General features: G+C 40.3%; 1 protein-coding gene and 1 non-coding gene across 9 annotated transcripts in view; one reads left to right on the top strand and one right to left on the bottom strand.

Moving 5' to 3' along the window:
- CORO1C (coronin 1C) overlaps window positions 1-25772 on the top strand; it is a 123192-nt gene that overhangs the window by 93989 nt on the left and 3431 nt on the right. For all 8 annotated transcript variants that reach the window (XM_063614476.1, XM_055238614.2, XM_063614479.1 and 5 more), the window contains 7 exons: window positions 14256-14385; window positions 17163-17344; window positions 18663-18782; window positions 19920-20024; window positions 21935-22080; window positions 25287-25344; window positions 25457-25702. In XM_063614476.1, the coding sequence (XP_063470546.1) occupies window positions 14256-14385; window positions 17163-17344; window positions 18663-18782; window positions 19920-20024; window positions 21935-22080; window positions 25287-25344; window positions 25457-25702 (987 nt within the window). The remainder of the gene's footprint in view (window positions 1-14255; window positions 14386-17162; window positions 17345-18662; window positions 18783-19919; window positions 20025-21934; window positions 22081-25286; window positions 25345-25456; window positions 25703-25772) is intronic.
- On the bottom strand, window positions 7568-7628 carry LOC129461319 (U7 small nuclear RNA). The gene has a single exon (XR_008650473.1). It is a non-coding gene; the product is annotated as a U7 small nuclear RNA (small nuclear RNA).

Raw genomic sequence — 25772 nt, 5'->3', positions numbered from 1 at the left:
GTCACAACACCCCTCCTCCCTCTCAAAGTAACCACTCTCCTGACTTTTGTAATACTCATTTCCTTGCCTTTCTTTGTAGTGGTAATCACTCAGGTGTATACCTCTAGACTCTAGATTGGTCTTGCCAGTTTTAAAAACTTGATATATAGTCTTTTAAGTCTTAATCTAAAGATTCCTCCTTCATCATTTTCTTTTTTTTCGTCATTTTCTTTTCCCTACAATTTATCTATTCAAAAGCCCTGACCTTTGAACTGTGCTTTTCAACCATCTGGATTTTGCTGATTGTACCCTCATGTTGCAGTTCAACTTGCTCCTCTGTCCTCTGAATTTCCTGCAAATTGGCAGCTGGAACCTGAAGTGCGGTCAGATTCAGGTTCTGTCCTTTTGGCAAGACTATATTGTTTGCGTTATGTTCTTTCATACACTAGGAAGCACATGATGTCACGATGTCTGGGTTTCATTCTTTTTTGATTTGTGCATTCTGTGCCTATATCCAGTCATTCACTAGGGGTTGCAATATGGTGACAGTAAATTCTGTCATTTTGTTTTCAATTTTTAGCTGGTAAAATTTTATAAGATAATGTCCTCACTTACTCACTATTTAGTTACCAAATAGTATAGTTCATTTAGGAAAGCAGGATAAGTGCTTGGTTCTTTCCTTTTATTTACCCAGTTCTCAAGATAATGAATTGATTCTCTGTCATCCTCAGAAGGTGACAAATTAGGAGTTTTTTTTTTCCCTGTTCCTTTCATTTTGAAATTATGGATTTGAACATATTTGATGGGTTCAATCCATTATAATTCTTATCTCAAAGCCGACTTTCTCGCCTTTTCCCATGGAAACCTCTTCAAGATTTCTGAGTCCTTTTGAAATGTGACCCTCATAGTCTTTGATAGATAGATTCCTGGCTATGTGATATGTTGAGGTGTTTCAGGCTCACTTTGGACATCCCTGCCCAAGCCATTTCTTTCAGAAGTCCTGGTTTATTTTAAGGGAAAATTATATCTATTAAGTATGCAGTAGCATTATGTCTAAAATATATATATATATGTATACATTAATTTAAAAATACTGTATTACCAAAGAGAGTGTAATCTTTTTGCTGTGGAGGGTTTCCCCTCAGTGTTGATGGCTGCTGGCTGATGAGGGTGGTGGTTGCTGAAGGTTGGGCTGGATGAGGCCACGACAATAAAGTTTGTCATATTGATTGACTTGGCCTCTCAACAAAAGCTTTCTCTGTAGCATGTGGTGCTGTTTGATAGCATTTTACCCACCATAGAACTTCTTTCAAAATTGGAGTCAGTCCTCTCAAACCCTTTTGCTGCCTTATCAACTAAGTTTATGTAAGTAGTATTTTAAATGTTTTGTCATTTCAACAGTGTTCACAGCATCGTTACCAGGAGTACATTCCATCTCAAGAAACCATTTTCTTTGCTTATCCATAAGGAACAACTCCTCATCTGTTCAAGTTTTATCATGAGATTGCAACAATTCACTCACATCTTCAGGCTCCACTTTTTATTCTCTAGTTCTCTATTTCCACCATAGCTACAGTTACTTCTTCCACCAAAGTCTTGAACTCTCAAATGTTGATATTTTGAACTCCTTCCACAAATCATGAATTTTATTAATGTCACCTAAAATGGTGAATCCTTTCCAGAAGTTCTTTTTTTTTTTTGAGACGGAGTCTCGCTCTGTCACTGAGGCTGGAGCGCAGTGGTATGATCTCGGCTCACTGCAACCTCCGCCTCCTGGGTTCGAACGATTCTCCTGCCTCAGCCTCCCGAGTAGCTGGGACTACAGTCACGTGCCACCATGCCCGGCTAATTTTTTGTATTTTTAATAGAGACGGGGTTTCACCGTGTTAGCCAGGATGGTCTCCATCTCCTGATCTCGCGATCCGCCCATCTTGGCCTCCCAAAGGCGTGAGCCACTGTGCCCAGCCCAGAAGGTTTTTAATTTGCTTTGCCCAGATCCATCAGGGGAATCACTATCAGTGGTAGCTGTAGCCTTATGAAATGTGTTTCTTAAATAATAAGACTTGGAAGTCAAAATGATTCCTTGTTCCAGGGGCTGCAGAATTGATGTTAGCAGGTGAAAACAATGTTAATCCCCTTGTACATTTTCATCAGAGGTCTTGGGTGATAAGGTGCATTGTTGATGAGCAGTAATATTTTGTAAGGAATCTTTTTTTTTCTTGATCGGTAGTTCTCAATGGTGGGCTTAAAATATTCAGTAAACCATGCAGTAAACAGATGTGCTGTCATTCGTGCTTTGTTTTTCCATTTCTAGAACATAGACAGAGTAGATTTAGCATAATTCTTAAGGGCCCTAGGATTTTTGGTGAGGTGAGTGAGCATTGGTGTCAACTTAAAGTCACCAGCTGCGTCAGCCTCTAACAAGACAGGCAGCTCATCTTTTGAAGCTTTGAAGCCAGGCATTGACTTCTCCCCTCTAGCCATGAAAGTTCTAGACGGCATCTTCTTTCAGTAGAAGGCTGTTTCATCTACATTGAAAATGTGTTGTTTAGTGTGGCCACCTTCATCAATGATCTTATCCAGACCTTCTGGATGACTTGCTGCAGCTTCTCCATCAGCACTTGCTGCTTTCCCTTGTACTTTTATATAATGGAGATGGCGTCTTTCGTTAACCTCATGAACTAACCTCTGCTAGTTTCCAACTTTTCTTCTGCAGCTTCTTCACCTCTGTCAGCCTCCATGGAATTGAAGAGAGTTAGGACTTTGCTCTGGATTAGCCTTTGGCTTAAGGGAATCTTGTGGCTGGTTTGTATTTCTATCCAGACCGCTAAAACAAAGGCCGTTTTTGCTTTTTTATCATTCATGTGTTCACTGGAGTAGCACTTTTAATTTCCTGAACTTTTCTTTTGCATTCACAACTTGGCTAACTGGCTTAAGAGGCGCTTAGCTTTTGGCCTGTTTCAGCTTTCGACATGGCTTCCTCACTAAGCTTAATCATTTCTAATTTTTTATTTAGAGTGAGAAATGTGCAACTCTTCCTTTCACGCAAACACTTAAAGGTCATTTAGGGTTATTAATTGGCCTAATTTCAATGTTGTTATGTCTCAGGTAATAGGGAGGCCCAAGGAGAGGAAGAGACGGATACAGGGAGAGCAGGTGGTAGAGCAATGAGAAAACACACAGCGTTTATCGATTAAGTTCACTATCTTATATGGGTGCAGTTCATAGTGCCCCAAAACAATTACAGTAGTAACATCAGACATCACTGATCACTGTAACAGATACAGTAATAACAAAAAAGTTTGAAATGCTGCAAGAATTGCCAAAATGTGACACAGAGACGGTGAACATACGCTGTTGGAAAAAATGGTGCAGATAGACTTGCCTTAGGGTTGATACGAAGCTTCAATTTGTTTAAAAAAAAAAAAAAAAACACCACCGCAATATCTGTGAAGTACAATAAAATGAGGTATGCCTGTGTTTACCTAACCTCTTTAATATTAATTACATCTCCATCTCCTTTCTTTCACACAGAGAATGTAGGGTCTTAGGGATACAGAAGGAGACTTAGAATATCCTGATCTATCTCATTTGTCTTTTCACATTATACATATAATAGTCTCAGAGTGAAAATACGAATACCACCACCATACCATGATACTGAAAATCGTTAAAAACCTAAATGACTTTTAGTGGAAAAACTAAACAACTTTTTAAAACCCATGCTATGTCTATTCTCCCTCCATTTAAAAATGATGTATTCTGTATTTTCAAGACCACATAGCTGTTACATTCAACAGTCTCTCCTCCCTTGGTTCTGTGAGTAACTACATTGAAGTACACTCCATCAATCATTGTGTCAGTCTCGCACCAGGCATTTGGATCATCTGAAGCTTGTTCTTGTGTGGATTCCTTAAGGAGTGGGAAAAATATTCTCTGAGTTCTTGTATACTGATAATAACTTACCTGTGATCTTTTTACTTGAAAGTGAGTTTTTCTGAATATAAAATTATTGGTCAGGGACAGTGCCTCACACCTGTAATTCCAGCAGTTTGGGAGGCTGAGGCAGGTGGACTGTTTGAGCCCAGGAGTTTAAGACCAGCCTGGGCAACATGGTGAAACCCCATCTCTACAAAAAATAAAAAATTAGCTGGGTGTGGTGGTGAGTGCCTGTGGTCCCACCTGCTTGGGAGGCTGAGGTGGGAGGACCTCTCGGACCTGGAAGATCAAGGCTGCATTGAGCTGTGATCGTGCCACTGCGCTTACAGCCTGGTTAACAGAGTGAGACCAATCCTGTCTCTAAATAAATAAATAAATAAATAAATAAATAAATAAAATTATTGACTCACAGTTTTTCCTTGAGTATCTAAATACCTTATTCCATTTTCTTTTGGCATAGGTGTTGCTGTCAAAGTCAGATTATAATCTAATTTCCTTTCCTTTATAAATCATATGCTCTTTTTGCCTAAATGTTCATAAGATTTTTTTTTCTTCAAATATAGTTAATTTTACTGGAAGATTGTTGGTCATTCTGAGTTGGTATCTCTAGATACCATGGTATGCTCTTTCAATATATAGTTTCCAGTCTTTTTTTTTCTTGAATTACAGTTTTTGATTTTTTTTTCCTGTTCCTTTGCTTTGGTTTTCTTTATCAGAAGCTCCTGTTATCCATATGCTTTGTCTTCTTTACTTCTCTTTAGTCGTCAGTTTCTCTCCAAACCTCTTTTCTTTTCCTCCCCTCCCCTCCTTTTCTTTCTTTTCTTTCTTTTTTTGAGACAAGGTCTTGCTCTGTCACCCAGGCTGGAGTACAGTGGCACGATCATGCCTTGACCTCCTGGGCCCAGGCAATCCTCCTACCTCAACCTTCCGAGTAGCTGCAACCACAGGCACTCACCACCATGCCCAGCTAATTTTCTATTTTTTTGTAGAGACAAGGTTTCTCACAATGTTGTCCAGGCTGGCCTCTAACTTGTGGCCTCAAGCATTCCTCCCATCTTGGCCTTCCAAAGTGTTGGGATTACACGTGTGAGCCACCATGCCAGGCCCCAAACCTTTTTTTTTGTTCTTTTTTTTTTTAGACTTTATTGTTACTATTTTGCTCTTTTCCTTTTATTTCTTTTGGGGGCATTATTTGTTGTGTTTATTTGCTCTTGTGTTCTTTCTTGGTTTGTCTTCATTTATTTCTATTTTTTTTCTTGATTTCTGTCACTTTATTTTTTGAGTTTTTCAAGTTCTGATTTATAATGTTTATATATTGTTTTCTTATTTTGAATCACTATAATGTAGTTTTTGTCTCTTTTGAGCATGTCTTTTTAGCATTCTTATATTGTCTAAAGGGATGTTATTCTGTGTCTTACTCTCTTTTTTTCTGACAGTAATTTTGGAGTTCAACCTTGATTTTTTTTTCTTGCTTATTTTTATGTGGAGTTAATTTTCCCAAGCTTTTTAAATGGTGGCTTGGTTTAGATAGCTGCTGTAATTTCACAGAGCTCCCTCTCTGACATCTTAGATGGTGTTCAGAAGCATGGTGCTTTGCTTTCTAATATTTCCTAGCTTGGCTTTTATGTAGCCTCTCTTATGCTTTTATCCCTCTTATTTCTATCCTGCTGAAATTTGATTTCATTTTCTGGAGTGTCTCCTTTGTGGGCCCATCCTGGAAGGGAGCCCTCTCTGGGTGATTTTGAGAGTGCTGGGGTCTAGATTGTGTCTGCCTCTTCAGACCTTTTAAATTCAGTACCCGTGTGCCCAGCTTCTGTTGGAAAAGGCAAAATCCTTCCCAGTTTCTGCTGCTGATCTCACACCGGCCTGCTGCCCTCAGGTCTGTCAGGTATCCCCTTGCTGTCCCCTCCCACACACACCTGAGGCCGATCACATGTAGGTCATGTGGCTGTTGGTGTTTGCTCCTACTCGCTTAAATCTTGGGGATATCACCTAGTTTGTGTAAATGTTGTCCCTGGATTTTTGTTTTGTTTTGTTTTCTGCTAGCTCTGTATTTTTACATAGGGACTTTGGAAAAACCCCCAAACAATGCTGCCACTGAGATTCTCTCATCTTCCCAGAATCCTCAGTGTCGCCCTTTTATTGGCATTGCTGGAGTGCACATTTTGTAAATTAAATAATGCTTTGGGATAAATCTTTCTAATTTAAAAAAATCTTTAAGTATAGAATTGATATTTAAATCACCCTTTAATCACTTAATATCCCCCATATCATGTTATTATTGGAGTAATTGAAGCTTGTATAGCTTAGCAGTTGAAAGTTTAAAGAAATGTTTGATCTTCTCCTAGCCTACCTGCTTCTTAATACCTTATTTTCCACCTTGCTCTTCTGAAGGTAAAAGAACACTGTATCATAGATCAAATGGTTTCAGACAACACCCCCCGCCACCCACCGCCTTTTTTTTTTTTTTTTTTTTTTTAAACAGAAAAGCTCTGTGTAGTTTCTCAAGCCTAGGCTATTGGTAGTAGCTCATGAGCTACAAATAGAAGATAGTATAACAGGGCCTAGTTTTAGTAGAAGAAGGATATCAAGGAAAGCCTGAGAGTAGAAGTTCTGAGCATTTGCAGGTCGCTTCGCTTAAACGTTCTCAGCCCCAGTTGCCTTACATATAATATGGAGGTATGATAATAATAATTATGCCTATCGAGAGAGTCAGAAGGAAGCTGTAAACGTATAATGGGCTGTTATTGTTTGTAATGGGGATTTTGATGTATATCTATAGTGGATTCCTAGCAGCAAGAGTACCTTTAATAGACATTTCATAGAAAAATACAGAACCAGTTTATCAAATGAACTGTAAAAGAATAAAAGTAATTTTTTAAAAACTGCTTTTTGTATTACTTATGGTATAAATCCATGAAGTCCTAAGCATTTAAGCATTGATTTGTTAATTTTGTGGGCATTGATTTAGTGACAGCTACTTTGCAGTTTTAGGAGAGGGAATACCAATCTTGAGATACATTCCCCCATTTTTTAGACGTGGTTTCTTTACGCAGCCTAAAATTAAATTATATTGACACAGTTTACCTTTCATGTACTACTTTGTGAAACAGCATTTTATACTATCACACAGCAGTTATGTAAATCCTACTCCCAGAAACTACACTTCACTCCTAGGTTTTGCAGAGTTTTGGCTCTGTGAGTTCTTTTCTTCAGCAGTATCTTCTCAAAGAGAGTTTTAAGATTATGGCTACCTAAGTATTTTACTTGGGGAAAATTTTAGCTCCAAGAAAATAATAGCGCTTTAAATAATACAAAGAGCAGCCAAGTTAAGTTTAGTGAATGATGTTGATTCAACATTGTTCCTTATCTGCAGGGTAGTAATCAAACACAAATGCAAAAAATGGCTAATTCGGACAATGGGATTGCATAATTTTTCCTTCCAGAGTCTGGGAGATGGAAAGATCTTGCAAAATGATAGTCTTAATTGTCTCCAGCTATAAAATAGTCCAAATTTTTAAGTTTAAAGGACGCTTCCCCCTTCTCTCAAATCAGTTTATTCTTCTGTAGAAATCAACAAAAATACCCTATCTGATCCATTTTTGCTTCCATTATAAATTTTCCTAATATAGTTTTTTTTGGTGGGTGGGAAGGCATTTGACAAAGACTGGAAAACCTGCTAGACAAATTTTAAAAGAGCTTTAATGCTTTCTAATATAGTTTTTGCCCTGAAATAAAAATGGAAGTGATGTTTTGGTTCGTCTCAGGCATTCAGCAGGGAGGGCTTCGTCTTAATTCCATTTTGTACAGATTACATCTGGGGCATTTGCCAGAGGATATTATAACCCTGGCAGATCGGAACCCAACACTCAGTTCTTGGTTTTCCCGAACTCGGTGCCGCTCTGCACGTCATGGTTCATTTGGGAATGCCCTGATGCCCTACATGCAGGCCTTTGTGGGTGTCTGTAGGACGCTGTGCTGGTCTGCAGCTGCTACCACATCTTTAAGCTTTTTCCTGTCTCATGTCTTTTCTTCATTTCCCCTTTGGAATTGGTTTCCTTAGCAATAGAAAAATAGGGTCTTTTGGGGGTGTAACCCTTTTTGTGGCTGTAACTCTAGTCCTAGCCCAGTAGCAAGTTGATGATGGGTGACTAAAATAGGGAAGCAGTGTCTGGAAAGCAGTATTTGAAAAATAAAACTATTTAACTAATTGTACTTTAAAATTAGCACGTGAGAGAAACCCAAGTGTCTTAGTTTTCCTTTTTTCTTGTTGGGATTGTTCTCTTGAGTTGTCCTTTTTCCATAGCCAGGCTTTCACATGTGAAAAGGATGCCCATGGTACAGTAGTTCTGAACATGTGCTTAAAGTTGTTTTTTTTCCAGAACCACGATGGGATTTTACTGATGGGTTCACTTTTTCACGTAGGAGCCCTTGGAACTGATGTCATTTTTTTAGTTATATAGACGAGAGGTTTCTGTGTTGCACAGGCTGGCCTCAAACGCCGAGCCTTGCTTCCTTATGCACCAGGACAACAGGCCTGAGCCACCACAGCTCCTCTGATTTCATTTTTGAATCATTTCAAAACAAAACAAAACAAAACAAAACATTGCCATAGTAATGTGTTGTCCAAACAGAAAATGTTAGGAACACACAGCATTATTTAAATTAAGAAAATAAAATAAAAAAGAGGGACTAGGGATAACTTGTACTGTCTGCTGCGCTGAGATGCCTACTCTGGGTGTTTTGTGTCTGTTTTCCTCTGCACTCACGGCATACAGTTTTGAGAAAGCTGGTTGGTATTACAGTACCAGTCCGTAGCCATAGAACAAAGAAAAGCTAACAAGCCTGCACAGAGATCAGATCTGTCCTTACTGTGATAATTGGCCTAGGTATAAACCAGAGCTTTCACACATATGATATCTTGGGTGTAAATTAGTTAGTATTAATTAATTGGGTACAGTGCTGAATTAATTGGAAGACAAGACTCATTCTAAGAAATTCTGATGTTCAGACCTAGAAATATATATGGCGTCATAGTGGTCATATTAACAGCAAGAAAAGTCATTGTGAAAATATGATAGGCTTCTTTTTTTTTTTTTTTTTTTGCCATGTGCTATTCTAAGCCTTTATGTGCATGATTATATTTAGTTATTGTATCAGCACAGTAAGCCATGAGTGTGGCCTATTTTACAACTTAGGAAACAGGCTCAGAGAGTGGCAGTTTTGTCAAGGGTCACACAGCTGATAAAAGGCTCAGCCAGACCCAGATCTGTCTAGCTCCAAAGAAAGCCCCGTTCTCTTCTCCCTAGTTGCAGTATTTCCTATTAGGGTAGTGCTTTGGGGCATGCAAAATGTTTGAGCTCATTTAACCCTTCTAATAACCCCTGAGTAAGCACAGCTGTCCCCAGTATTAAGGAAATTCAGGCTCCCAGAAGTGAAATCCCTTCTTAATGCTAACATGACCAATTAGTGTCCCAGCTCTGACAGGAGCCTGTGTCTTCTGACACCCAGGCCAGCATCCCATATTACACACAAGAGGACCAAACATGTACCAAGTGGTGCTTCTGTTTGTTGTTGTCCCTGAGCTGCAGGAACATCAGTCCAAACTGGACAGGCCATCACCCAGAGTAGCAGACAATCCTGAAGAGGGCAGAGAGCCACATAATGACAGGCCTGTGAGCAGGGCCTGTGGGCGCCAGCCAGAGCATGTGTATGCTGAGTGTGGAAAGACCTACAGACCACCCCCAATCCCCAAGCTCTTTCCACAGTCCACCGTGGAGAACACCACCCCCTCTTTACCAGTGGACACAAGAATTCTGTTGTCTTCTCATTTCATTTCAGAGACTTTTCACTCACTTTCTTCTCGCATTGCAGTCCTTGTGCTTATAGTATTAGCTTTTTCACTCTGGTGCTTTTTCCCTAGCAGTTCCTGAGCCAGCTTCTTTATGGCATTGTTTAAATGCTGCATGCACTTTTTAGAAAATTGCTCTACACATCTTCGTTTTTTATTTTGAGACTGGATATTCAATTTCTTCTCATATTCTGCTCTACTTTCACCTAAGTCTTGTTCATCCTTAGAGGTCACCTCCTCAGGGAGCCCTCCTGGATGGACCAAGCTTGGTTAGCAGGAAGCTAATTTCATAGTACTATGGTCGGCTTATGCCAGCATAGCATTGGTTGCACTGTGCAATAATACCAACTAACACTCAGTGTCTGCCTTATGCCAGGCATTCTTCTAAATGTGTCAGTTTCATGTTACCATGTTAGTCTTCAAACTGCCTCACAGAGGGCAGGCTCAATATTAAGTCCTGGAAAGGTTAGGTGAATGTCCTCAAGGTCACAGCACTATGTGACTGAATCAGGAATTCAGTCACATCAGTCTTGCCAGAAGCACATAATCTCAGCCCTGCTGTGTACTGTCTCTTCATTCTGGAGGGACTATGTGTGTGTCTGGCTCTGTGCTGGGGGTTAATTAATTCCTTAATTCTCTTAGCACACTTCGCAGGCATAGGTACTAATGTTTTCTTTTTTTTTTTTTTTTTTTTTTTTTTTTTTTTTTTTTTGAGACGGTGTCTCGCTCTTTCACCCAGGCTGGACTGCAGTGGCGCTATCTCGGCTCACTGCAAGCTCCACCTCCCAGGTTCACGCCATTCTCCTGCCTCAGCCTCCCGAGTAGCTGGGACTACAGGCGCCCGCCACCGCGCCCAGCTAATTTTTTGTATTTTTAGTAGAGACGGGGTTTCACCGTGGTCTTGATCTCCTGACCTCGTGATCCGCCCGCCTCGGCCTCCCAAAGTGCTGGGATTACAGGCGTGAGCCACCGCGCCCAGCCCTAATGTTTTCTCTATGCAGTGATGTTTGCCAGGATCATCACAGATAGTGGCCCAGGCAGGATTTGAACCAGACTCTGCCTGACTCTGGTGCTCACTCTCTGTCTGTATCACACCACTTGGATTTGTTGTCTTTGATTTTCAGTCTGATAGAAGTCTCTGCTTTCTGTTAGACCATCAACTTCTCAAGAGCAGGGCCTGTATTTAGTTACCCAGTACTAGATGGGTTATAATACAATTTATTGTAATTCAATAAATGTGTTAAAAGAAAGAGTTAATCAAGGTAGTAAAATGAGTTAGGTGCTTGTCTTATGTGAATAAACCCAGCTGAGGGAACCATTAAACCAGCTGGAGGTGAGGTAAAGAAGGAACACACAGAGTTTCCTTATTTAAAAAATTAATAAATGTTTTGCTTCATCATTAAAATTTTCTTTTAATCCAGGAAAAGATGATGGGGAGAAGCTAGAGAAAGGAAAAGGTTAAGTCCCCATTATGAGCTCTCCTTCTGCCCTCATATTTTAAGGTTGGAAATGCTGATTATAACCAAAGTCTCCCATCACTCCACGTCTCATTAGTTGATTTGGGAAATGCACTAGCTCTGCTCAGATGAGACACAGAAGCGTTTTCAGTCCTTGCAAGGAAACCCAGCAGGCCATGGTTGGGGTGCCATCTGGAGATTGAAGGTGGTATTACCACTCTGTCAGTTCTAAGTGGGGTCACGGTGCATCTTGCAAAATGCTTTTCCTGTTGAGTCACTAAAGTCCCATTTCATAATTGTTTTTCTGTCGACTTCATGCTTTGATCAAATTAGTAGTCACTGTTTTCTGTTTGTTCTGTTCAAAATGTCAGTCCTGCTTTATATTCAGATAGTCAAGTTCAATGTGGAGTTGTTTCACTAATCATAAATTCTTGAATAAAAATAGTGCATATCAGGATGAAAGCTAACATGCAGTGCTGGAGGAGAGCAGATGCCCACTTTCTCCACGGGAGAAAGAGGCCTGGGTCAAGGTCTCTTCCACAGAGGGAGGGAGAGGGCAGGGTAGGTTATCCTTTTCCTTCTATGCTTGTTCACACCTGCCTTGCTTAAAATTTGCTGAATGATGGTGGGGCTCGGGAAATTAGGTGATGTTCTAAGCTTGGGCCCTCAAAATGCAGGTTTATTTTTGTTATGATTTGCATAAGGGGTTATATTTAGCCTGGGCAGAATTTGGCTGTAAAAATGAACAAATCACTCAACTCATGACTTTTTCCCACTCTTCAGAATGGCAGACTTTTTGTTCTCATTTTTTGCAGGACAGTAGAACTGAGCTGAACCCTAAACACTCATCCAGTCTAGATCTCTGCCTTCCACTAAGCAACTGAAAACAGACAATTGTTTGTCTCCTCCTTTAAAGTTCCCACAAAGGAAAATTCTGTTTCTCACGTGTTCTAGTGTTGAACATGATTTTTCACTGACAAGTTCTTAAATTTTTCATGAGCTAGTTCCTCAAAATCATTTTCTGATGGTAAATTTACTTGTTTTAATCTTCATGTAGAAAATAATGATTTTAAACTTTAGCTTTTTCATAAACTTAAATATTATTTAATATCTGGTCTTCTGTAGGGTTCTTGATGCTACTCAGCTTACCTGTAACTCAGCCCTTTTCTTAGAGATTGTTTCTTAACCTTTTGAAACCTTTGTTGTTCATCGTTAAATGTAAAGTCTTTCATTCCTTCCACTCATACTTTCCCTGTCCCTTTCTCCCCCTGTGCCCAGGCATGTCCCCAATTAAGATATGGTGAGTCTTCTGCATGTCTTCACTAGTCAAGAGGATTTTCTTAAATAACAAGTTTTATTGAGATATAATTCACATAGAATTCACTCATTTAAAATGTACAATTCACTGAGTTTTAGAATATTCACAACCATCACCACAGACAAGTATAGAAAATTTTCATCACCTCAAATAGAAACCCAAATCCTTTAGCTATCACCCCTCCACCTGCCGCCCTCCACTCTCCCCAACACTAAGCAACCACTATTCTACTTTCTGTCTTTACAGATTTGCCTATTCTGGACATTTCACATACATGGAATCCTGCAATATGCGGTCTTCTATGTCTGGCTTCTTTCACTTTGCATAATGTTTTTAGAGTTTGCTCATGTTGTAGCATGTATCACTACTTCATTCTTTTTTATGGCCAAATAATATTCCAGTGTATGAATATGTCCCATTTTGTTTAGCCATTTATCAATAGGTGGATATTTGGGTTTTTTCCACCTTTGGGCTATTACAAATAATGCTTCTATGAGCATTCTTGTACAAGTTTTTGCATGGACACATAGTTTCCATCCTCTTGGGTATATCCCTAGGAGTGGAATTACTGGGTCATATGATAACTCTGTTTAATCATTTGAGGAACTGCCAGGCTGTTTTCCAAAGTCTGCCACCAAATGGTGGCTATACCATTTTACATTCTCACCAGCCATGTGTGCAGGCTCTGATTTTTTCACATGCTTGTGAAAACTTATCATCTGTCTTTTTGATTCTAGCCATCCTAATGGGCATGAAGAGAGAGCTTGTGGTTTTGATTTGCATTTCTGTAATTACTAATAATGCCAAACATCTTTTCATGTGCTTTTTCGCCATTTATATGTCTTCCTTGAAATGTCTATTTAGATGACTGGCCTATTTTTAAATTGGGTTATTTGTCCTTTGGTTGAATTCTAAGAGTTCTTTATATATTCTGGCTATAGGTCTCTTATCAAATGTATGATTTGTAAGTTATTTTCTCCCATTCTGCGGGTTGTTTTTTCACTTTCTTGATAGTGTCCTTTGAAGCACAAAAGCTTTTAATTTTGATGAGGTCTAATTTATTTTTTCTTTTGTAATATTTTCTATAATACATTATAAAAATATTAAGTGTATTTTTGTTTTCCAAGTGTAAAATTATAGAAAATATGTTTTAAAAACTACATCATCCCATCAAGAACCACAGACTTAGCTAAGTGTCTTCATCCCATTCCTTTTCTTGAGTGTTTCAATCATTTTGTAGTTTTCTTTCAATGTTTTGCATGCTTCTAACTGGAGAGTTTCGAACTTAACAAGGAATTTAGAATAAAATCCCAAATAATATTAAATAAAAGCTGAGAGGAAATGTTTTGTAGTCTTTGTTGGTATCCAGATCTCCGATAACATATTACATTTTAAAAACAGCCGATACTTGGGAGGCTGAGGCAGGAGAATTGCTTCAACCTGGGAGACGGAGGTTGCAGTGAGCCAAGATCGCACCACTGCACACCAGTTTGGGCAACAGTGTGAGACTCCGTCTCAAAACAAGCAAACAAACAAACAAACAAAAAAAAAACAGCCTAACACGGTCATTTCACAACATTCTGCCTTTCATCCAAATATCACTGTATATTCTGTTTATATAGAGCAAATCTTTATAGTGGATGGTCACTGTAAATGTGATAATGAAAGGCAGTAGCTTTCATGTGGATCATCTTTCTTCCTTCTCCAACAGGTATGGCAGATCCCAGAAAATGGACTCACCCTTTCCCTGACTGAACCTGTGGTGATTTTGGAAGGCCACTCAAAGAGAGTCGGCATCGTGGCTTGGCATCCAACGGCCCGCAATGTGCTTCTTAGCGCAGGTGGGAGCTGAGCTCAGCGGTCCTCCCCTTGTCTTCCGCTCTTGTAGCTCTCTGAGTGGGGGGAAGCAAAGTGTTTTGGTTGTATGCTATATGGTTTTAAAGCAGATTATTAGGAAACCATGGTGAAGAGTATTGGGGTGCACTGCTCCCCCAGCCCACACACATACTTGTGTGTGTGTTTCAAGGCCACTTTGACAACCTGAGGAAAGCTATGAATTTCCTGCTACAATTTCAGCAGGTTTCATGGTTCCTGCCAGGGCCCTCCATGAACCATAGTTTTGGTTATTTCTGATATGGTAGAAGGTATACTTTGTTGGGAGCCAGAAGCCCTGTGTTCGGTCTGTGGTATTGCTGCCAGCTTTGAGAGACCCCTATTAGGCAAATACGCTCCTTCCTTTTAAAGAAAACTTTCATTTTCCCCTGCTATACAATTAGTACATTTATACTATAGAGAACATATATAAACAAAAGGAAAAAAAATCACTTTTAATCCCACCACTCAGAGAGAAGATCATTATTACTTTTTTGATGTTTCTTTCCAAAAGATATTTCTGTGCACATACATAAATTATTTTACACACAGAGATGGGTTCATACACTTTACACATGGGCTGCTTTCTGCACTTGGTGATACACCCTGACCCTTTTCATGTGCCATTAAGCACTCTTCCTATTTTTAATGACTTCATACTAATCCATTTTCTGGATATACCTCATTTTACTTGATAAGTCCCGTATTTCTGGACACTAGTGTTGTACAGAAATCTTTTCCTTTATCTAAAATTGGAGATTTCATTTTCTTTTATGAAAGCAATACAGAGAGCATGAGGGAACTTTGTGGGGTGATGGAAATATTCTATATCTTGATCACAGTAGTGGCTACATGAGTTTATACATTTGTTGAAACTTAGCAAATATATACTTAAAATAGGTGCATTGTATTGTAAGTTATACCTTAATAAAAGTGGTTTATTTAAAAAGTGATACTAATGTTAGAGATAGGATTTTTAAAGGTCTTTCCCCTCACCAGTAAAAAGGAGGAGGGGCAGTTCAGTTTTTAACTGGGAATACAGAATGTTTATGACTCACAGTGAGTTAAATAAAAAATTATAATGCCAAGTGCCTATTGAAACTAAGGCCCACTTTTCAAAAAAGATGCCATGTTTTTTTAATAATCACCATCACCTATACTTGGGAATCATTTTTGATGTTCTCTCAGAACCTCAGTCTGATTAAGGAGAGGAAAAAAATTCCAGAGCTGGAATTCCGTCATGGAAAATTTCCTGCTACCTTTCTCATCAAGGCTCAACATAGGGCAGCAGCCACAGACTGGTCTGCATTCTCCCTTTTACATGTGAAGGAGAATGAGTGATTGTTGTGTTCTGCATATTTTTAGACTATGTGATCCAGCTGCCGGGGCTGAAGTTACCTGTTTGCCTATGAGGAAGAAGGCAGAGGAAGGTTCAACTGTCCATCCCAGAGTTTAGCTTCAACTTTTCATACTGTTGTGTAGTTTTTTTCTCCAGTTTCCTACTTCTTCTTTTTTTTTTTTTTTTTGAGATGGAGTTTCGCTCTTGTTGCCCAGGCTGGAGCGCAATGGCACGATCTCGGCTCACTGCAACCTCTGCCTCCTGGTTCAAGCGATTCTCCTGCCTCAGCCTCCCAAGTAGCTGGGACTACAGGCATGCGCCACCACACCTGGCTAATTTTGTATTTTTAGTAGAGACAGGGTTTCTCCATGTTGGTCAGGCTGGTCTCCAATTCCTAACCTCAGGCGATCTGCCCACCTCGGCCTCCCAGGGTGCTGGGATTACAGGCGTGAGCCACCGTGCCCGGCCAGTTTCCTACTTCTAACCCTTAGGTAACTTAAGTATCCTGGATATTAGTGGCTATTTTTTCTAAATGATTTCAAAATAGCCTTATTGGCAAGAATCCACCTCTAGGATGTCCTTTCCGTATATTGAACTAACATCCTAGGAGCAACACATGCTGCCTCTTTTTAAAGGGGCCTGGAGGTGTGGGGCAGACCCTTGAAGGAAGGAAGGAGTTGGTGAGCTGAGGTGGTGAATGAGTTGACATTGTGGGCCTCTTTCAGAATCCGTTTCTGAATCCATGTAGCTACTTGATTACAGTTTGGGCTTCTCACCATGATCAGAGCAGTCTTGGTCTATTTTTCTCTTCATTTAAAGGTACAGATCTGTTGTGAGCAAACAGGCCTTACTCTTGGCTTTTCTCTTCCACTGTTATACCATCTTTAATATCCCAAAGCTGTGTCTTAGAGTCTCACTGATTTGAATAAGCTGCCACCCAGAGTTTTTGTTGAGTGCCCTAAACAGTCATTTAACCCTTTTATTTTTAGTTTATTTGTCAGAGAAATAAGCTATATTCACCCTGATGCTTGTTTTACTAGAAAGGGAATCTTGAAGTCACTTGGGTCTACCAGCCCATTTAACTCTTTAAAGAAAATAGGGTTCTGTTTTGGTGTGGTTCTTTGTTTTTGTTTGGTTGATTGTTTCATAGGAACCCAAACTTAACAAGTTGTGTTTTTACTTTAATACTTTTATTTCTTTTATACAAACTTTTTTCTTTGTCACTTCATTTTTTAACACTGTTAGTAAGTAGGGCCTCTGGTAGGGCCTCTGACAATCAGCCGCATCTTTTCTCTCTCTGTCTCTCTCTGCATATACAATATGTGTTCTCACTGTATCTGTAGTTTTCTGAGTGTGTTACATAGGTGTTTCTAATCTTCTAATCTCTGATGATTTTGCCTGTTTTAGGCTGTGATAATGCCATTATCATCTGGAATGTGGGAACAGGGGAAGCCCTTATAAACTTGGATGATATGCATTCAGACATGATTTACAATGTGAGCTGGAACCGGAATGGCAGTCTGATCTGCACAGCTTCCAAAGACAAGAAAGTGAGAGTCATTGACCCCAGGAAACAAGAGATTGTTGCTGTGAGTATTCCTAGGATGAAAACTCAGTAGTTGGAACACTTGAGTGTGAGCTTTCTGCTTTTTAAGGCAGGCAGCAGTACTGGTCAGTGGGACCCTGTTGTGTGTAGACACCAACTGTGAATAAGAGAAGGCTTATAAACCCTTCTGTCTCCCCAGTTGTGCTTCTCTCCAGAGTTGTGAATTTTCCAGCTTTTACTCAAGTCTCTCACTTTGTAGCCTTTTTTCACAAAGAAATAGTTTGTATCAGTTCACTAGAGTCCCTAAGAGTTTATAAGTCTTGATCAATTAAACCAATTGGCTGCATTCCTGATTTTGCAGCTTAGTGTTGAGTATTGATGAATCAATTCCTCACCCTTTTCCAAACACAGCTGTTAAAGATGCAACAGGTGGCCGGGCATGGTGGCTCACGCTTGTAATCCCAGCACTTTGGGAGGCCGAGGTGGGTGGATCATTTGAGGTCAGGAGTTTGAGACCAGCCTGGCCAACATGGTGAAACTCTGTCTCTACTAAAAATACAAAAATAAATAAATAAATAAATAAATAAATAAATAAATGTGCGGGGCGAAAAGCAACAGGTTCTCTCATCAGTTCAGTGTCTTAGTTTCTGCCACCCAAACTGGACCTGAACAAAATCACGTATCCTGACAAAAGATGGACATTTGGGTCTTCAGTCAGTGTTGAAACTACACGTAGTGAGTCTGAGAAGGCCTCATTTGCCACACTCTGAGGCCCTTCCTGAGATGTGGTTGTTCTTTGGCAGCATTTCTTTTCGAGAGTTGGGCAATGATAGTAGCTGGTGCTTACTGAGCCCTGGGGACTTGCCCAGCCCTGTGTAAAGTGTTTTCTCCACCTGACATCTTCCAAGGGTTGTCCTAGTGCATTCATTAAACTACCGAGGTCAAGGAAAGGGTTAACTAGACAAGGCTTCTTTCTGCCCTATGATATTGGTAGAAATGGTAGGGCATACCTAATCTCCTTATGTTATTATCCTCTTGAGAAACAAACATTTGTCAGAGTCCTTTCATGTGTTTTATTTTCGCAGTGCATAGACTTGGGTTGGCAACAGGATATGGTGGAGAGAGCGAGGCTTCTGAGTTAAATCCTGGCATTCTTGCTGCCTCACGGAGGGGCCTTGACCAGATCACATAGTATCTCTTTGTTTCCTCATCTGGGGAAGGGGGATGGTTAACAGTGACCTCCCTCCCACACCCAGGTGAACATGAGTGGCAGTTGATGAGGTTGGATCTGTGCCCGAGTTTCCCCACTCACCTTGTCTTCTTGCAGTTTAACGTGTGGCGTGTGCCTTTTTGCTCTCCAGGAGAAGGAGAAAGCACATGAAGGAGCAAGACCCATGAGAGCCATCTTCCTGGCCGATGGCAATGTCTTCACCACTGGGTTCAGCCGCATGAGCGAACGGCAGCTGGCTCTCTGGAATCCGGTACGCCCTCCCCAGCCTTTCCGCTTGCTTTCACTTGAGCTTTCTCTCTGTTCTGAGCAGGTCTTCCAGTGAGTAAGTAGATTATGGGATTCTTAGTGTAGTTTTCTAAACACCTGCTTGTCTTAGATTGGATGTGAAGTGCTTATCCTCATTGGAGACTTACTGGTAAATGTATTTCAAAGACATACTTTTGATACTCCTGAAGAGGCTGTTGACTATATTTTTTAAAAAGAATGAAGAATCTAGTGTTTTGGATTTGGGAAATAAGTTCATGTTTCATAAATAATATGATCAGTTGTCTAAATCAAAATAGTCATGCTTGGGAAAATGTTCATAATTAGCTTAAGTGGGGAAAAATACAACATACATTCTATCATCTCAATCTCTGTGTGTACATGTGTCGGAAGGAAATAGATCAAAATGATAATAGCTTCTGCCACCCACTGGGCTGTAGGATTTTGGAATATGGAATGATTTTTATGTTCTTTTTTATATCTTTCAACTTTTTAAAAGCACACATATTTTATAATTAAAAAAGTACTTTCAAAAAATGAAATAGGGTGGGCGCAGTGGCCATCCCTGTAATCCCAGCACTTTGGGAGGCTGAGGCGGCTGGATCACTTGAGGCCAGGAGTTGGAGACCAGCCTGGCCAACATGGTGAAACTCTGTGTCTACTAAAAATACAAAAATTAGCCACGGGTGGTGGCATGTGCCTATTATCCCAGCTCTCGCGAGGCTGAGGCAGGAAAATCGCTTGAACCTGGGAGGCGGAGGTTGCAGTGAGCTGAGATAGCACTACTGCACTCCAGCCTGGGTGACAGAGGGAGACTCAGTCTTAAAAAAAAAAAAGAAAACATTAACAAAGGAGAAGGGCTCTCTCATCACTGTCATGAAATCACGCTGATGTATGCATGCATATGTTGTCAAATCAGTGAAATTTTGTGAGTTGGATCTCATTTAGCATCCCTATTGCTGTTTTCATGTATGAGTATTGTATGTGCATAGTTCAAACTTCTATTATTCTAGGAAAATGGCTCACTTAATTGGTATAGAAGAATGTAAATAAGATTGGAAAAATTTATTTTTAAAAAAATGTATACACACACATATATGTATTATTATTATCTTCCCCCCAGAAAAATATGCAGGAACCAATTGCCCTTCATGAGATGGACACTAGCAATGGGGTGTTGCTGCCTTTCTATGACCCTGACACCAGCATCATTTACTTATGTGGAAAGGTAAACAGTAATTTTGATGTTTGGTGTTAAATCCTGTAAGTGGAAACATTTATCCTTCAGAGATTTAGAGGACAGGCAATGTGTTGTATCTGTTTAATTTTTCTAATTTGTGTGTGTATGTTATAAGCCAAGGACAGATAATTTGGTATTTTTAGGTCTTGAGACTGGACTGTGTGCAGCTTGCCAGTTGTGCAGTGATAACACGCCATGTTCCATACTTCTGACTGAAGCAGGGGTTGGGCTGGGGTGTTGGGGAAAATGCTCCAATCAGGGCGCTCTTGTGAAAAAAAGAAGATACACTGGTGTTTCATCTTCACCTAGCAGTGCTACCTGATTGGTGATTTTAGATTTATCTGTACTTATGTCAGGGATGGGCAACCAGTTGGCCACATCTAATGCTGAAATTTGTTGGATAACCCCAGATGAGCATGTGTATACTTAGTACCACACACCATGGACTTGAAAGGAGAATGGTGCTTTGTGGATGCAAAGTTTTGAGGGCGTCAAAGACTCTCCAGAGGGTTCTTGTTCCTGGGGTTCAGTGCTAGGGCTCTGGGCTTGAAGATATGAGGCCTGACTAAAGCTCAGGGGTGATAACAGTTACAGGGAGACTCCACACTGAACTCCAAAAACCTTCCTCCTGCCTTATGAGCTCAGCATACCTAGACTGTGGGTAGCTTTATTATTTCATTTTTGTAAGTGGGAACCTTATAATTCCCTTTTTTTTCTTGTAGGCTCAATTTCCCTTAGAACTTTTTGTAGTTGAAATAAATGAATTAATAACAGTGGAGCTGTTGAAGTAGTCCCTAGACCTGTTAGATAGCCCTCCTCTGGGTGGTAAAGCTGGTGATGTTGCTTTTCGTAGCTGACTGAGCATGCTGCAGACCTGATTTACATTTTTATAGGTCATTGTTTTAGAAACGGAGATCTTGTCTGTTTCCTTGAAAGCCATTTTAACAGGTGTTAACAGGTGTTAAGTACATTTACCTTGCTGTTGTTGCCCTTGACTGAATTAAAACAAACAAAATGAGCAGTTACTCAGATATTAGTAACATGAGATGGAAAATTCTTTTGGGCATGCAGAAATGACTAGTAAGGGTTTAGCTTCTTTTCCATTGCTTTAGATATCTCAGTCATTGAGACAAATGGAAATCATGAGAACTGGGAGCACTGTTGAGGCATGATACCACCTAGCTATTTTTGTCTTCTTCTTTCTTACATATATGTATATCTCCTCTCTGCCAGACAAGATTGCCGTCATTGTTCAGGTTGGTGTAACTGTGTGACAATTATTTGTACTTAGACTAACATATGCTTCAGTACTCAAAGATATCTGACTATTCTAAGCAAGAAAGTAGTAGAATTGTACACATTGCCATGAGATGGCACTTTCTGAGGATACTCACTAAAATTGAGTTTCTTCATTAGAAAAATCTCACTTTTTATCATCTCAGTGCCTGGTATTGGTGCCCTTAGGTCTGTGAACAGCATTGCGTTATGCCAGTAAATGAATACTTAAATCAATAATTGCATTCTCAGCAATCCTCTTAGTCTTTGTTTGTTTGTTTGTTTTTCAAAGTTGAATTGCAATGTAGCTGTTTGGCAGAGGCATTAACATTTTTGCTCTAACCCTGGCCTGGTGCCTAGGCTCAGGGGAGTAAAATTAGAGCCTTTGGTAGGAGGCCAAGGAGACCACTTAAAAGGCATGCTAGCATTTGATAAGTGAGGGATTACTTTGTGAGGAAAAGAAACTGTTACATGCTTTAGGCAAGCCTCTTTATGAGGAAGAAAAGGTCAGCTACCGAAGCGGGGTCCCAACTAATGCTGGGTTTATAGAAGAGAGAGACACCCCCATAATCCAGATGTTTCAGTTAACAATCAGACACAAACTTGTCTCTGGTTTCTTACAGGGTGACAGCAGTATTCGCTATTTTGAGATCACGGATGAATCCCCGTATGTCCACTACCTCAACACGTTCAGCAGCAAGGAGCCTCAGAGAGGGATGGGTTACATGCCCAAGAGGGGACTTGATGTTAACAAATGTGAGATTGCCAGGTAAAGAATCGAGATTGTCAAGTGTTCTAGGTTGGTGTAACTGTGTGACAATTATTTGTACTTAGACTAGCATATACTTCAGATCTCAAAAATATCTGACCATTCTGAGCAAGAAAGTAGTAGAATTATACACATTGCCGTGAGATGGCACTTTCTAAGGATACTCACTAAAACTGAGTTTCTTCATTAGAAAAATATCTCACTTTTTTTCTTGAGACGGAGTCTTGCTCTGTTGCCCAGGCAGGAGTGCAGTGGTGTGATCTCAGCTCACTGCAACCTCCGCCTCCCTGGTTCAAGCAATTCTCCTGCCTTAGCCTTCCAAGTAGCTGGGATTACAGGCGCCCACCACCACACCCGGCACATCTCACTTTTTATCATCACCTGAATGCCTGGTGATACCAGAGCAATACAGCTACAAGAAATTCTATGAAGCCCAAGTCTTTCTGTCCTTGTGTGTACTGTGGAATTAATACCTCATTTCCTGCCTATATAACTGAAGTGCAGCAATGAAGTGGCATAGCTGGGGTATATTGCACACCTACTGAAATAGTGAAACATGCATCTTTAATCTTCAAGCTGAGGCCGTGGTCAGTGTTCCCTGGTGGGCAAGTAGGGCAGAGCCTGGCTTGGGGATGGAAAAGTGGGTGGTTTTCCTACCCTATGAGTGGAAGAACCAGAGTCAAAACTGTATTTGGGGCCCCACTGGTCCTAAAATAGAGAAACCAAAGGTCCTATAATGGGGTGGTAGGTTAGCTTGATTTAGGAAGTTCAGCTATGATATAATTTCTACCTCTCTGTACTACTTCTGATTTTTAAAAAATTCATATTCTAAATGCTAGCAGGCTTCCTAAGGGACAGGCTTTTTTCTCATGCTAGTCAACAAATATATCCTCTGAGACTCAGTGACCACTGGCCATTTCAAACAACAGAATAATTAGCACTACATCATCACATATAAGGTCATACCAAACATTTGTACAACACTGTGTTTATATGGACTTTTAAAACTCTTGCCGTTCTGGTCTCACAATTAAAGAATTGATACTTACGTCTTTGAAATAAAAGTAAAAGAATTTTTATAAGCCCCTTTTTTATATTAATCTCTACTAAAAATACAAAAATTAGCTGTGTGTGGTGGTGGGTGCCTGTAATCCCAGCTAATTGGGAGGCAGAGGCAGGAGAATCACTTGAACACAGGAGGCGGAGGTTGCAGTGAGCCGAGATGGTGCCACTGCACTCCAGCCTGGGGCAACAGAGCGAGACTCCATCTCAAACAAACAAAAACAAACAAACCAAAACTCTCTATGTGATTTTTTTTTTTTTTTTAAGTTGGAATAATGATGGAAAGCTGTTAAAGATAATTGAAAATTGTGGTTTAAACCAAACTAATCAAAATGTGGTTCAAAATAGACTGAATTCAAGTTTATGATTACATGCAGTATTTCAAAACACATTTGTTGTCATCTAAAAGTTCGACAGACCATAAACACAGTTGTTCGGAATGTCTCCGATTTATGAAGTGTTTCTTGAGCATTTATTGTATGCCAGGCACTGTGCTAAATATGCTACTTGCTACCTCTTACTTTTCATAACAATCCTATGTGGTAGGTGTAACTTTTATCCCCATTTTATGGATGAAGAACTTAAGGCTTGGTGAGGTTGTCACACTCTCATGGGTTTTAGTAGTAGAGCTGGAAGTCAAAGCCAAGTCAGTCTTTTTATTCGCTATACTAACCACAGAATTTTCATTAAATCAGTCTTTAAATATGTTTTTGGGCCAGGAGTGGTGGTTCACCCTGTAATCCCAACACTTTGGGAGGCCAAGGTGGGAGGATCACGAGCCTGGGAGTTCAAGAGCAGTATGGACAATCTAGTGAGACCCTGTCTCTACAAAACATTAAAAAAATTAGCTAGGTGTGGTAGTATGTACATGTGGTCCCAGTTACTCCAGAGGCTGAGGTGGGAGGATTTGCTTGAGCCCAGGAGGTCAAGACCTCAATGGGCTTGTGCCACTGCACTCCAGCCTGGGCGATAGAGCAAGACCCAGTCTCAAAAAAAAAAGGTTTTTGGTTTATCTGGGACTCTTTTAGTTTTTGGTTGAAATAGTAAACAGGCACATTTGACACAACCTTCCTTTTAAAGAGGACGATGATTTTATAAACCTTTACCACCCTGAGCTCTACTCAGCTTTTGTTCCCCTGATGCGTTAGAGCAGTGTATCTGCCAGGTTGTCTTCAGTGGACTCCTGCCCAGTTTCAGATGCCAAAGGCTGCAGGTTTCCAGGAGAAATGGTTTTGCATATTTGATGTGGCAGTGTCTTCTCTGACTTAAACTCTTGGAATTCAGAAAACATTTCCCCAGCAGCATGGACGTCCACTTGCACACCAGCCGTTTGATCTGGTGATCTGGCCAGAATGCTCACTAAGGCCACCTTTCTTGCCAGGAGCTTTAGAGACTTTTTTTGTTGTTTCCCGTCTTGACTGAAAAAGAAAATTGGCTTGACCTTATCAGGGTCATCATAAGAGAAGTCGTTTCTGGTCTGTTTAGTTTTCTTGTAGGATACAAATAAAAATGTTATACCTTTCTTCCCCATTACAGAGCTCTTTGCTCCCTTCTTCCAATATTACAGTGCAAGTTGCTTTACATTCTCTTTCCACATTTTGGATAGTTTCACATTTTTCTTGAGTGTCATGTACGATGTGGTTTGCTTGGATGAGAAAACCATAATCCTAGGATTGTTTTCTTTTGCTTTCTAAAAGTCATATTTATACTTACATGTTCAACCACCTCAAGCTGGCACCTGTGTTGTACCCGTGTCGTAGATACAATCTAACAGATGTATGTTCTCTCCTGTATGTTGACATGGTAATTTTTTGACAAGTGAGTCAGTTTCAGTGTTGCTTTTATTTCCACCACAGTTGGTCTGCCCCCCAGATAATTGGCATTTGTCATCATCATACGTAGACCTCTGCTCATGGTTCTTGTCTCCAGTCTGCCATTTCCTAGCATAGTGACTCTCGGCTTCCATTCTCTTATCTGTCAACCGGGAACACTAAGTTCTGCCTATTCCCGGGGTGGATCAGATGTGGGGATGGATAAAGAAGCACTTGACATTTCAGACAGCATTGTAGAAAACTCATTATTCATCCTGTTAGTCAGCCTCATATTTCACTTAATGCAACTTTGCCTTTATTTCCCCTCTGAAGATTCTTCAAACTTCATGAGAGAAAGTGTGAACCTATTATCATGACTGTTCCCAGGAAGGTGAGTGCTCAGTTTTCTAGACAATCCATATTTTAAACAAATGTAAAAATAAAATTCAAAAATCCCAGGCCTTTCTTCTTCCTTACCCATGGGTGCCAAATGTCTCTTGTAGTCTGACCTTTTCCAAGATGACCTGTATCCTGACACAGCGGGGCCAGAGGCTGCGCTGGAGGCAGAAGAGTGGTTCGAAGGCAAGAATGCAGACCCAATCCTCATCTCCTTGAAGCACGGGTACATTCCAGGCAAAAACAGGGATCTCAAGGTGGTCAAGAAGAACATTCTGGATAGCAAGCCCACTGCAAACAAGAAGTGTGACCTGATCAGCGTCCCCAAGAAAACCACGGACACGGCCAGTGTGGTGAGGACCAGTGGAGTGCAGGGGTTCTTGGCTGGTTCGAGCTTTATCCTCTAGAAAGCCCTTGTGGTCC

Source organism: Symphalangus syndactylus, chromosome 13 (assembly GCF_028878055.3).
Source record: "Symphalangus syndactylus isolate Jambi chromosome 13, NHGRI_mSymSyn1-v2.1_pri, whole genome shotgun sequence".
NCBI classification, from domain to species: domain Eukaryota; kingdom Metazoa; phylum Chordata; class Mammalia; order Primates; family Hylobatidae; genus Symphalangus; species Symphalangus syndactylus.
The sequence above is the reverse complement of the archived record's forward strand: the minus strand, read 5'-3'. Positions and strand labels throughout refer to the sequence as shown.